Source organism: Sphaeramia orbicularis, chromosome 24 (assembly GCF_902148855.1).
Source record: "Sphaeramia orbicularis chromosome 24, fSphaOr1.1, whole genome shotgun sequence".
In the NCBI taxonomy this organism is placed as follows: Eukaryota; Metazoa; Chordata; class Actinopteri; order Kurtiformes; family Apogonidae; genus Sphaeramia; species Sphaeramia orbicularis.
In genome coordinates, this window is record NC_043979.1 from 25,743,557 (window position 1) to 25,757,763 (window position 14,207).

A 14,207-nucleotide genomic window follows, 5' to 3' on the forward strand; every position below is an offset into this window, starting at 1 on the left:
GGTTTTAAAGTATAATTATTAATTATAAAGAACGTCCTGACATTACAAATGTGTAAAAACAAAACAACCAAAAGTTCTTAATGGCTGAGTTTGTTCATTTGTGAAGTTAATTTTGCTTCTGAGAGAGAGAGAGAGGGGGGGGGGGGGTAGAGTTGGATGATAACAGCTGGGACCTTGATCATAGCCTCTCACTCCTCCTCCTCCTCCTCCTCCTCCTCCTCCTCCTCTTCTCTCAGGTCTCAGGATTCCTAATTTTATCAACTTAATTTAACTTAACAGCACAGCGGCAGGACCTGGTTTCACTGAGGACGGGGTCGTTTTTCTGGATTTTGAGACACATTTTGCGTAAATATTCCACAGTCCTGTGCGTAAAGTGCATCCTCACAGCACGAGCCTTTCTGTCCACACGGATGTCCAGCTTTAAGGAGATATGTACCAGGGCATAATGACAACCAACCACGGACCCCCTTCCTATGAGGCTGGATTTCTCCACAATGCCTCTGCGGGTACGTCTCCGGTTTACGTGCCCACCACCCGGGTGGTCACCCCCATGATCCCGGCGCTGCCTTACCTCCAGACCCCCGGGGCGTCTCAGCAGAGCAGCCCGGCGTCGAGCCACTCTGCCTGGGCGCAGCCGGGCGCAGAGTCGGTGCCCTCTTACAACCACTCCCCGGTGTCTCCGCGCTTCACCTTCTCCACCAGCCCGCCTCTGTCCTCCGGGATGGCCTCGGCCGGGACACGGCGGCCTCTTACTCTAGCCCGTTAAACATCTCCGCCAACGGGAGGGATCACTACGGCGCCCGGGGCCTCAGCGGCTCCTATCACAGCCCCTATCCGACCTACATGAGCCCTAACGTGGCGGGAACGTGGCCGACGTCTCCCTTCGATAGTCCAGTCCTGCACGGTCTCCAAACCGGGGCTCCTCCTGGCACGGCACGGCACCCAAACATAGGTAAGTAAAAGACTAGAAAATCACTGAAAGTAAAACCTGGTTTAGCAATAAAAATATGTGTGTAGCTGCACCATGCTGCATTTATTTTCAATACTAAATGTTTAAAAAGTCATACGGAAAGAAAAATATGAAGAAATTACGCAAGAAAGTGCAGATAAAAAGAAAACATTTATTAATCTGTAACATTGCTATAGTTTCCAGGATCTATACAGGGCTGCTGTTGACACACGTGGGACTGAAAGGTTGCAGAAAATGTCTTCATGCAGGAATAGATCATACATCTGAGAAACACTGCTGACATTTCATTAAAAAAAAGTTGCTTATTTCATCTCCTTGTTACCCAAATATACTAACTTCATTCATAATTAACTTTGTGCGTAAATTCCTGTCTAGGCCTGGAGAATGAGAAACCAACTTTTAAAATATATTAATAAAATATATTAACTAACTATGAGTGGAATATAAATATTTTATTCAACTACGAAACGAACATAGGTTAACGCCTGCAAAAAACAAAACAAAACAAAAAAACAACATATATATAACATATGTCTATTTCCTGAAATTTCTGCAATGGTGCTGTAATAGCCTATATAAATTTAAATTCAACTAAAATTTAAATTGAAGAGGGTTTTTTTCTATGCATTTATTTTATTTGCATGTGTAAAAGACTACATTTTTGCCACACATTTGCAGGAAAACATCTTTGCGTTGGTTCCCAAAGGAGCCAAATAACGCCTTGAAATTATATAATGAAAACGTATGGATTTTTTTTTTTTTTTTTTTTTTTTTTTTAATATTTGTCAGTTTTTAAATGTTTTCCCACTACAGCCGATTCATTTCATGTAAAACAACCCGTGAAAAATTCAACGACGTTGAATGAAATAGAAAATAACATCAAACGTGAGAATTGTCACGATTTATATGCGTAATTTTCGCGCAATGTATTCACCGCCAATAGATGATGATTTCTACCTAAAAGCACCTTGTAGCCTGTTGATGTAAATTATAAATTTAATCGCCATTTTAGAGCACATTGGTTACAGTTTTGTTATAAATTAAAATAAATCAATAACCTCACGATAACAAATACCTTCTTTCCTAATGACAGCTGCTAAAGATACAGTAATAAACTTGTGGTGTATATTTTTAATAAAAATGAAGTGAAACATTATAGTTGCAAAGTAAATTAATTTTTAACAGAGCATGACTTGATAACACAGTTTATGGGGATTGGTTTATGAGTTGTCCTGTGGATCAAATTGCACCATAATAAACAGGATGAGAGTTTACGCATCATTTTAGGAGCAGGATTCACTTTTTCAAATAATAAGAGAAACACGGTCCTTATTAATAGGCTGTAAGTTGATGCAGACCTCATCAGTGCTGGAGCTGAAGCAGGACCTGCATGGTGGCTCTTTCTGTCTCTGATGTGAATCTGGCCCACAGCTGCAGGTTCCACTGTACTCTGGACCATATAGGAAAGGTTTCACAACATAATGATACTCATTGATTTTGCTGAGCTCGTCAATTTGTCTGATGGCTGCGACTTGCAGCCTGTTCTGTGTCTGTTTGACCTTTTACATTTGTTTTCTGTACTGCTGGCAGTCTGATGCAGGTCCAAACCCTTCTGTTCACCCAGTCTTTCATGTAACTCTTACATGTTTATATTCTCATTTCACAGTTCCACAATCTAATCTCATGTCTTGTTTATAATCCTATCACATTATATAATTATCGTATTAAAATCAAATTAAGAGCCTATTAAAAATAAATTACTTCCTCTTTTTGAAATATCAGTCACTTTCTATGCTCTTACTCACTTATAACATCTCACAGAATAGTTTAACCCATAAAGACCCAAACAGCCTCTATTAACCAAAGTCATCTACTGATCTGAACTGTTTAATCCCTGTTGATCCACTAATCCTATTGATACATGTAAATAATTGGTGTAAATTGCAGCTCGTCATCTCTTCATGGTCATCAGATATGACCCATTTGGACTTTCAGAGGCTCCGTAGTGAACGTGGAAACACCGTCATCTTCTACAACATTGATTCACCCCTAAAACCCGTGGAGTTGGATCAATGACATTGGATGGACACACTTGTTTTTATGTTCAGTTAATGATAACTTTGCTTAAAAAGTCACTTTTTCTTCAGTTTTCATTGTTTCTGATATAATAACCCTTACCTTTAATCTGAGCTTTTATGAACATCTACATGATTAGTGAATTGAATATAGGAAAATACATGATTTACACTAAAAAAAACACAAAATAAGGAAGATAATATTACAATCAATGGTGATAAATCACTTAAGAAAGGTTAAATACAAAAGAAAAATTATTTGGGAACTGCCACTAAAGTAGCACAGGGTCTTTATGGGTTAAGTAGCAATTAAATAAAAAGTTTATTTATTATTCCACTTAAGTCGAAGAAAAGATCAGGTGTACAATCAATCAGTTAGTCAATCAATCAGTCAATCAATCAATCTGGTCTGTTCAGCTGATTAGCTCACAAAACACTTAATCCACTCACTGCTATTGTTTACAGATGAGAAAAAGCCTTCAGCATGAGGCAACTCATTGTTAACCACTCACATCTAATCCATTCAAGTCTCACACAGACAACACGTGATGACTTTTACTTGAGATATACTCCTTGAGATGTAACGTATCAGGGGGTCGTATAACATTAAATCAGCTCAGACGTAGGTGAATTGGAGGCCTCTGTTGTTCTGTCAGTGAATAAAATGAGGAAAATTCAGTCATTCACTCATTAGTGTTTTAAATAAGAAATAGTGAGATAAGCCTATTGTTGTATTGAGGCAATAAAAGAATAAAAATCACATCTTTGGAAAAAAATAACAGGTACTTTTGAGACAAGGCTGGGTAATATATTGAATTAACTTGATGATGCAAGGTTTTGACCTGAGGTTATCCCTCATGGAGACATTTCTTGTTTCAAAAAAATTCCAATAATATTTATTTTAATATGCACTGTTGCCTCTGAAGTTGGAATAATTTTGTTTGAAGACACATTCCACTTTTTTTCCTATTTATACACAGTAGTAATTACATTACCAGTTAGACTAAATCATAATGATTTCATGAGAAGACGTGAATATTTTTCATTACTTTATTGACAACAGTGTGTTAATTGTAAGTGGGTTTCTCCACATATTTGGTCTAACATTTTAGAAAACACTATTTTTAATCATGTTTTGTTCTCACTTCATGTAACCAGAAAACAATACATGAAAATCAGAATTAATTTATATCACCAGCTCTATTCTGAGATATATAATGGCTCATAAACATATTAGTTTAAATAATATGTTATTGATAAATAGAATAAAAAAATAGCATGTATCAGCCCTGTAACTTATTATTTCTGGGTTGATGGAATAATTTGTTTTCTTAAATACTAATAATTTCTTACAGTATAGTAGCATTATACTAAACAAATTTCTCTACCCACACAGAATGTTTTTTAATTTTTTTTTTCAACATTTAAAGTAAACATACATTTCTAAGAAGATATATAATTACTTAATCACTTGCATAAACCCTATAAATCCTAGAAAGACCACATATGTCAAGCAGAGAATATAATACAATATACCTCTTTGCCTATAAAGTTGGAACCATTTTGTTTTCAGATGCAATCTTTTATTTTATTCCTATTTATGCACTTTAGTAATCACCTTTTACCAGATGCAATGAGTCCCGGTTACAGTTTATCTATCAAGAATAAATCACATTATCACAAAAATTTCATGACAAGATGTAAAAATGTTTTATTCCAACTTTATGGGCAACAATATAAAACTGTAAATGTGAAATTGTCAGTTTACAGCTTCAGGCATGAAAGTGATCAGCAGCAGTAAAAACTTATAAAAAGAATAAAAATCAACTATTTATTCTGAGGTATATATTTAAATTTATGTCTTCAGTAATCTGTGCCCACGGAACTTCTTTAGGAAATAATGAAATAAACTAATTTTGTTTGTGGATTTGCACTCTGCAGCCAGTGAAATCTTATAAAAATGGGATTATTCTTTCATATTGGTGCCTGAAAAGTGAAAGTGGAAACAGTTAAATGAATGACTTTTATTTTATTTAACGACTGTGACTAACCTGCAGACAGACCGCAAACCGAAAGTCACATAATGATGTTTTTTTTATTCTTCTTTCACCTTTGGCCTCCATTGGTGTTTTTAAATTGTACCCTGATAAAAGATGCACTCTGACATTTATACAGTGGAAAAAATAAGCCTCCATTTAGATAGTCTCTGACAGCATTTCTTTAGTGTATTGTCTTGTGTTACTTCGTTGTGTTGGCTACAATAACCACCTCAAGGTTAACCTGGACTTCGAGCTCTGTTGTGCTCTCAGCCTTGGATGCAGTTCGCACATGAGTTCACTTCTAGTCCAGTTACACTGTCTGTTACACACATGGAGACCAGATTCATCATTTCTGAAGATTGATCACATGCAGCTAAGTTATAAGCGCAATCTGCAATAAGAAATGTAAATGTGACTTTTATAGCGAATGGTTTCCACAGCTCCACCAGTGTTTTTCAGTAAACACCACATGATTGTATTTTATGTTCAATGGTGTCTGTACTCTCAAGATCAGTAAGCTCTCTGTCACCTTACTGCTGAGAGGTCACATGACACACACGCACACACACACACACACACACACACACACACACACACACACACACACACACACACTGCGAAGGTGCATTAAGTAACAATTAAGAAAATCAGACATTTTCAAGCTCCCACAAATAAACTTCAAATCCACAGTGCAACACAAACTCCAAACACACAATAAACTTCTGGCTATTCAAATAACCTTGTAAATATTAATTATCTTTTATTGTCATGTTTTGGTTCTTACAGTGTCTAAATCACAGGTGTCAAACATGTGGCCCGGGGGCCAAATCCGGCCCGCCAAAGGGTTCAGTCCGGTGCTTGGGATGACTTTGTGAGATGCAAAAATTACACTGAAGATATAAACAATCCTTTCATTTCAGGTTCCACATTCAGACTAATTCAATCTCAAGTGGGTCAAATCGGTAAAATACTATAATAATAATAATGTATAAATAATGACAACTCCAAATGTTTCTCTTTGTAAATGTAAATATTTTCATGTATTTACACTAAAACAAAGTATGATTTCGCAAAAAAATGTGAATAACCTGAAGAAATATGAACAACTTGAAATGTCTTAAGAGAAGTAAGTAGAATTTTAACAAGATTCTGCCTGTTATTAAATGTTTTGTGTATTTGTAGATCCACTGTGACCCGTAAGTTATAATGTACATGTGTAAATGATAAACTGAGGCAGAATATTGTTAAAATTACACTTACACTTACTTACATTACACTCCAGTTTGTTCATGTTATTCACATTGCTTGAAAGGATAGTTGTAGACGTAAACCTTTACATAACGTAAATTTACTTTTTTTGCTCTTAAACACAGACTCAAGTTTGGAGTTGACATTATTTATATATTATTATGTTATTATTTTACTGGTTTGGCCCACTTCAGGTCAAATTTAGCTGAATAGCTTAATTAAAATGAGTTTGGCACCCCTGGTCTAAGTGACGGAAAAATATCCAAGCTGTCACTTCCACACCACAGATTGATGCAGCTTTACCCTCAAAGCCAAAGTGTTTCTTGGGAGATGCTCTGTTATGTTCCACATGAGGTTACATTAATAATTAAATGTTTGGTATCTGACAGAAAAGAAACACACAAAGAGAAGAAGTGATAGACTCAGAGTTTCTATTGGAATATGATGGAGATCTATTCAGTCTCTATTTCCAGCCCGACTCTCTATCTTACATGGAGCTGTGAGATAAGCAGGGATTCCAGGCTGCTGTTGTGTGGGCCTGTCGGTTCATCCTGTATGACACAAACCTGCACCTCCTGCTGGTGCACAAATCCCACTGCACTGCATTATCCCCCCGGTCTGTGCTTTACACGACAGGAAACTGTTTATTAAAGAGGATGGGAGGAATTCTTGTGGCAAAAGCCCTGCTGGATGTTCAACTCATCAAGAGTCACAGAAATATTTTGTTTTTTGCGTATAATATGACTGGGCTTGTGCAAAGAAATAAAAAAAAAAAAAATGCTGTAATTGCATATGTTTCTATTTAAGGCCTGGTGGAAATCTTCAAAACAGCAAAACAGACAAAGCTCTTATTCATTTTTTAAGAGTATCTCCAGAAAAATGAGATTGTTTACGAGCTGACTGTTTAAAGATCTATATGTTCTATCCATTCACCCTCCAGAGTTTGTGACTACAGTGTAATCAGATCGCATGATGTTGTCAAGTTCACTCAAGAGTGCAGACGTGTGACATGGATAGACCACGTAAAACTGAACTTATGATAAGAAATATTCAATTCTACCTTCATATGTTCATATGTGCACCATATGTTTGACTTTTTCAATTTCCAAAGCAGTTCAGTGAGTATGTTTGTGGTTTTTATTGTAATAAATAGCATATTTTCTCAATCCAGATTCCATGATTTTTGATGATTTTTACCAATACGTTAATGAAAAAGGTAAAACAAAACAAAACAAAATAACAGATCATATAGGTGAAGTTGTGCTGAAAAAACTAAACAAATAAGGGTATGGTAAATATTATATACTATATTCAGAATCAGGAGTATTCAAAACCAAAATAGGCTCAGACCCATAAGGATTCATAAAACCCACTATAAAACCAATTACAATATTTGAATAAAAATGTAAGAAAAAAAGCTGGAAAAGCAAAAATGAATTTGGATTCATGACATTTCTAGAAGGTATTTCCCAGTGCAATAATGTAATTGTATTATTGCTATTATTTCAGCTACTTGCAATTATTTTACATAATCATGATAGTTGTCTTCATTCAACTGCATAAAAAAGTGGATGAAACTATTGGAAATATCATTTTTCATCACTACTTTCACATCATGGTCTTTTATTGATGCCGTTTTGGTGCTGAAGACACTCTCTATCCTTTTACCCTTTGCAATTTTTTTTGACAAAGCCTATGATTCTTAAGTGTACCTTAGTTTCATTAATGCATTATATTAACGCTTACACTATACTAAGCATATAAAATAAACACTGTAGTCTCTGTGTTATAGTTAATTGTCAACTGAAGGTTCATTATAGTGATACTGTAGTGATTACCCTCATTTCTGTTTCAGACCTGTTTGATGACTTTGCTGAGGGGCGGGAGTGTGTGAACTGTGGGGCGATGTCCACCCCCCTGTGGAGGCGGGATGGGACCGGTCATTACCTGTGTAACGCCTGTGGACTGTACCACAAGATGAACGGCATCAACAGACCCCTTATCAAACCCCAAAGACGACTGGTGGGTGACTGAAGTCTACGTCTCCGTTTGCGTTGACTGTGTTTTAAATGATGTGTGTTTCCTCTGGTAAATGCAATGTGAAGTTTGTGTTTCTCTTGTCTTGATTGTTGAATATGTTCCTCTCTGTGCTGCAGTCTGCCTCGAGGAGGGTGGGCCTGTCATGCACCAACTGTCACACCACCACCACCACACTGTGGCGACGAAACGCAGAGGGAGAACCGGTCTGTAACGCCTGCGGCCTCTACATGAAACTCCACGGGGTAAGAAATGAAACAAGGCAACTTTTACATACACAACAGTGATAAAAAGTACTCAAACAGTTTTAGTTTTTAAAAGCTCCATCAACTCTGAACATTTTGGTCTGGTGTTCCCTGAAGGTCCCACGACCTCTGGCCATGAAGAAAGAAGGCATCCAGACCCGTAAACGCAAACCCAAGAACCTCAACAAGTCCCAAACTGGTATGTAAAAAAAAAAAAAAAAAACCCCAACAACTTATGTTTATAGTTTTAGCAGAAGTTCTTCAATAAACATCTCCAGTTTAATTAAATCAGGTCAGTCCTCCTCACTTTGACTATACAGGGTGGGGAAGCAAAAATTACAATATTTTGAGGCAGGGATTGAAAGACAGTGTATGACCAATTAGTTTATTGAAAGTCATGAGAATTTATTTGCCACAAGAAAATTTACATAATAGAAAATGTTTTTATTCTATGTGTCCTCCTTCTTTCTCAATAACTGCCTTCACACGCTTCCTGAAACTTGCGCAAGTGTTCCTCAAATATTCGGGTGACAACTTCTCCCATTCTTCTTTAATAGTATCTTCCAGACTTTCTCGTAATAGTTTTGCTCATAGTCATTCTCTTCTTTACATCATAAACAGTCTTTATGGACACTCCAACTATTTTTGAAATCTCCTTTGGTGTGACGAGTGCATTCAGCAAATCACACACTCTTTGACGTTTGCTTTCCTGATTACTCATATGGGCAAAAGTTTCTGAAAAGGTATGGATAATAGTGTTAGGTATGATTATGACATCAATATATGTTTGGTTTCCAAACAATTGACGTAGTGCCTGCTGAGAAAAAACAACTAAATGTTCATTGTAAATTTTGCTTCCCCACCCTGTATGTAATGTGTTGAATGACACGCCATATGTAAATGTGCAACCACATAACCCTAACATAAGATATGCATGAGTACACAGCGTTATTATGTACTCATGCACAATACATAATGATCCTAATCGTCTCTGTTCATCTGTACAGAAACAGCTAGATGAAACAGAAACGCCATATTTCCATTGCCAATATCTTGGCCCTGTTTAATGATGCCTGATCTGTTAACAGTGATGAATGTTCCTCTGCTGCACATTAGCCTCTGGATGGAAATATGAGTGCAAAGTGTCTTTGAGTGTCCAAAAAAGTGCTGTATAAGTGTGATGTATTATTATTATTATTAGTAGTAGTATTATAAAAAAACAAGACAGAACAGTTGTTTCAAGTTGTTTTGTTGAAACTGTCGAAGATGTTTAATAAACACATTAAGTGCATATATATTCCCTTCTTTCTTGAGTCTGTTTGCTCATGCAAAATGAAACATGATCAATATAGATTAAAAATGAATGATATTTAACTGTGATTAATCAAAATTAATCCACAGCAACCCTGTGATTACTCTGATTAAAAATTTGTATCATTTGAGAGCACTAGTTTAAATTTTCTGAAGCCCCCAGACACCCTGTTGAATCCAACCCCCACATTGTTTGAATGAAACCACCACCCAGGATTAGCTGTTTAGTGTCTTCCATCTTTATGGGTTGGTTCTGCTGCCTGTCAATACCGGATCAATTGCCCGTTTGTTCGTGCGCGACGGTAACTCTATTTAGACAAATTGCCCGAAATGTGTTGGCAGAGACGTTCAGAGTCATTCTGCACTGGAAATGGGTTAACTGTCTAAAATTTTTAAATCAGATTAGTCATGATGATGGATTATTCCATGTTAATGCGTTAATTTTAGCAGCCCTATGTTAAACACATCATTTCTTGCACTCTGTTGAATTTGATTAACGAATTTATGCCACCAATTTATCAGTAAAATGTCTTTATTTATGTAAAGGAAAACACAAATTTAGGCATCAGGTAATATCCAGTGTAATACAGTACTTGCAGATATTCTGTAAGTGTTTTTTATTTCCTTCTGTATCCTAGCAAACTAAAAACATCAAAAGCACAGCAACAAAAAGCATCTACACAGGTTATTTTTATTATTGTGGTGCTAACATGCAGCATGTTAAAAGAGGTCTAATCTGCACATAGTGGAGACTGTAGGTGAAACTCACTAACTTTTCTTGACATAATTAACAGTTTATGTCTCACATTGTGCCAAACAGCCTCATGTTCACGTTGATGTTTTATGTTGAAGTTTATTTATATCAGTTTCTATACGTAGGTTAAATAAATTCCAACTGATTAAACTAACACTGTTTGTAGATCACAGCTTTTCTTAATCATAATTAGTACAGTTTTATGTGTTTTATACACAAGGTTAGTGAACAAACAAGAAAACTGTACTTCTAAGAAAAACATTAGTGAAGCTGAACCACAGTTTACTGGGTTTTTAATAGTAAATGTCAGCGTCCTCTGGCTCCTCAAATACAAATTGAGTAAAAAATAACATGGATAAACTTCAGGAGTCCGTCATATGCACCTTTCAAAAACTTGGATTAATAAACAGTGTTATGGCCCAATTTCAGTCACAGTGGATGTGTGACTCATGTTTTCATCATCTGTAGAGACTTGCAAGGACAGCAACATTTACACAATAAGTCTTTTGTTAAGCAACAAATGGTTTCTATCCACTGAAACACTACAGGAAGTGTGGTGTTTGCAGAAAAGGCAAACAGGATCATATCATAGCAAGGTTTTGTTAAATACAGTCGAGGAAAAAAATATTAGACTCTCAAAAGTCATCACAAACAATGGTTATGCAATCAAGTACTAACTCCTGTGTATGTCATGTGACTAAAACAGACAGAAAAGAAAACATGGAATGCCTAAAAGCACTGTTTTTGTACAATGCCATAGCTATTGATGTGAAAACTTAAGTGATTTTGATTATTATCAAGAACACATGGAAAATGGCTAGATATCAGCTCTGAAATTAAACTCTTATGAGCTATTTTTAATGTTATCCTTATATTTATCCAAGCAAATGTACCTTTAGTTGTACCAGGCATTAAAATGAACAAGAAATTGAAGAAAACAAGTAATGTTTTCCACGACTGTATGACCATTTTTACTTATAAAACAGAGGAAATTAAAAGTAAGGTTTGACTCTAACTTTAACTCTGATTACCTTCTGCAGCTCCTCCAGTATTTAAGGGAATACATCTAACATTTTAGTTTCTCAAAACTAAAACTTCTCTGTGTTTCATGTTTTACTGGGGGAACAAATGCAATTGGCCTAAATATTGGAAATGTGTATTATAAACCATCACAATGCTTATTCTGAAATAGTGACATAAAAAAGTTAATTGTCTGATGTGTGATCATCATGGCGGCCCTTACCATGGCTCTTCTCGGAACAGGGACTCCAGGCGGCGAGGGGACCCCGGTCACACCGAGCAGCACTCCACGAGTCCCCAGCTCCACGGAGGAACCACGGCAGATAAAGACAGAGCCGGAGACCCACAGCTTGTACACACACCACAGCACACACACACAGGTAGGACTGGAGGTTTACTGCACCCACAACAGCCTTCAATACTGAATGAACCACCATCTACGAGCAGAAAGGGATGATGTTACCACACTATTTGTAGACTACTGTTGTGAATTTTTGCACACTAACGGACAGACAAACAAACAAACAAACAAACAAACAAACAAACCCTGGCAAAAACATAACCTCCTTGGCGGAGGTAAATATGAACTATTTATGATTATCTTCATAATTTCCCCCATTCTATGATGTATTTAGGCTATACATAATTACTTGATTAAGACTAAAATAAAAACTACCTTTGATAAAGATGAAGAAGTCATTACCAGAAATAAAAACAACACAAACCCAAAAACTACATTCAAACAATAATGAACAATGCAACACAGAAGCTGATAAAAATATACCAGACACTAAAAAGTATTGCATATAATATCAGTGCAGTTTGTTTTCATTTCCCCTTAAATCCAATGGCTCATGAGGTACAAGAATACAAATTAAAAATTACATTGTAGTTGCATTTGATGTAATGTGTTTCTTCATCCTGCTCTTTTCAGCTGCCTACATGAAAACCTCAAATAAAGTAAAAACTACACGAAAACTATTCGTTTCTTCCAAATAAAACTATTTAACTGTACGTAGAATTCACTTAAACAGAACTGAGATCAAACAAGTGGAGAAAAAAAGACTGAACAGAAAGTAACGACTAATGAAAGAGTTAAACTATAATACTCTTTAACATTTACAGCATTAATATTAGGATTGTTTGCATTGTCATACTTAGCATGGTGTTTGTTTGATTCTTTTTAAGCTTTGCAAAATAGTGTGTTTTTATCAGTTTCTCGCATCATCATATTTTTTCCTGTATCTTTCTCTGATTTCTGATTTGCCGGTGTAAAAATTTCTCATATTAATTATATATGTTACCTAGTTTTTTATGATGCTTGTGTCATTCCTCCTGGATTATAAATAGCACTGTCTGTATACTTCAAGTGTTTCTTTTTTTTCCTTTGTTGGTTAATTTAAGCCATAAAGACCCAAACATATACCGCAGACCAAAAACATCTTCTGATGTTTAATATTGGTTGATCCACTAATCCTATCAATACATGTAAATAATTGGTGTAAAATGCAATTTGTCATCTTTTCATGGTCATCAGAGATGACCTATTTGGACGTTCAGAGGCTCCGTAGTGAATGTGGAAACACCGTCAACTTCTACAACATTGATTCACCAGTAAAACCCATGGGTTTGGGTCAATAACAGTGGATGGAGACTCTTGTTTTTATGTTCAGTTAATGATAACTTTGCTTAAAAAGTAACTTTTTCTTCAGTTTTCTCTTTTTTTGTTAAAATAACCCTCAAGTGTAATCTCAGCAAGATGATTAAAGTACATGATCAGTAAATTAAATATAGGAAAATACACAATTTTCACTGAAAAAATACAAATGATAGTATAATGATAAATGGTGATAACATTTAAGAAAGGATAAATTGAGTGAAAAAATAATTTGGCACAAAAGTAGCACTGGGTCTTTATGGGTTAATATCTGGCCAACAGTTAAAAATAAACTGTATATTTGACTGATGTGGATTATCCCTCACTAATTACACAAATTAGACATTAAAAGAACCCTGTGCTGACCTTTGTCCTCTCTGTCCCTACAGATTTCAGCTCTGCCAGCCTACATGACAGCTCAAGGAGGGGCCATTCCTCTGAAGATGTCCCCTGGGGGTCACGGTGGGTCTTCTGGCTCTAAAGCCGAGTCCTGGAATAGTCTAATCCTGGCTTAGAGGACGTGGAACCCAGCATCTCCAAACCCTGAGTCTCCTGACAGACCCAGACTGCTGTTCTGAGTACAGTAGGCCTCTTCAGCCTCCGTAGACTGACTTCACTACAGATTTTTGGGATCTACAAAGGAAACTTAGATGCTAAACAGTGCTGCACAGACACATCAGAGCCAACAGGACTGGATGGAGTTTGTGTTTGGCTGATATTACAGAGAAGCACTGTGATTAGATTCACTGTTTATATGATAAGATGCAACAGATGAAAACAGAACTTTTATTTGTCTGGCATATTGTACCGTAACAGTGGAGGAGCTTTAAGTACTTGACAAATACTGTAAA

At 36.2% G+C, this 14,207-nt stretch overlaps 1 protein-coding gene across 1 annotated transcript; it reads left to right on the forward strand.

The window, feature by feature from the left end:
- The first annotated feature begins 430 nt into the window (after positions 1 to 430).
- On the forward strand, positions 431 to 13,963 carry gata4 (GATA binding protein 4). Its single transcript, XM_030128613.1, is given in 7 exon segments — positions 431 to 733; positions 736 to 952; positions 8,188 to 8,354; positions 8,489 to 8,614; positions 8,732 to 8,813; positions 11,943 to 12,079; positions 13,746 to 13,963. Coding segments are annotated over 7 exon segments (1,158 nt in total). The 3' UTR covers positions 13,872 to 13,963.
- The last annotated feature ends 244 nt before the right edge of the window (positions 13,964 to 14,207 follow it).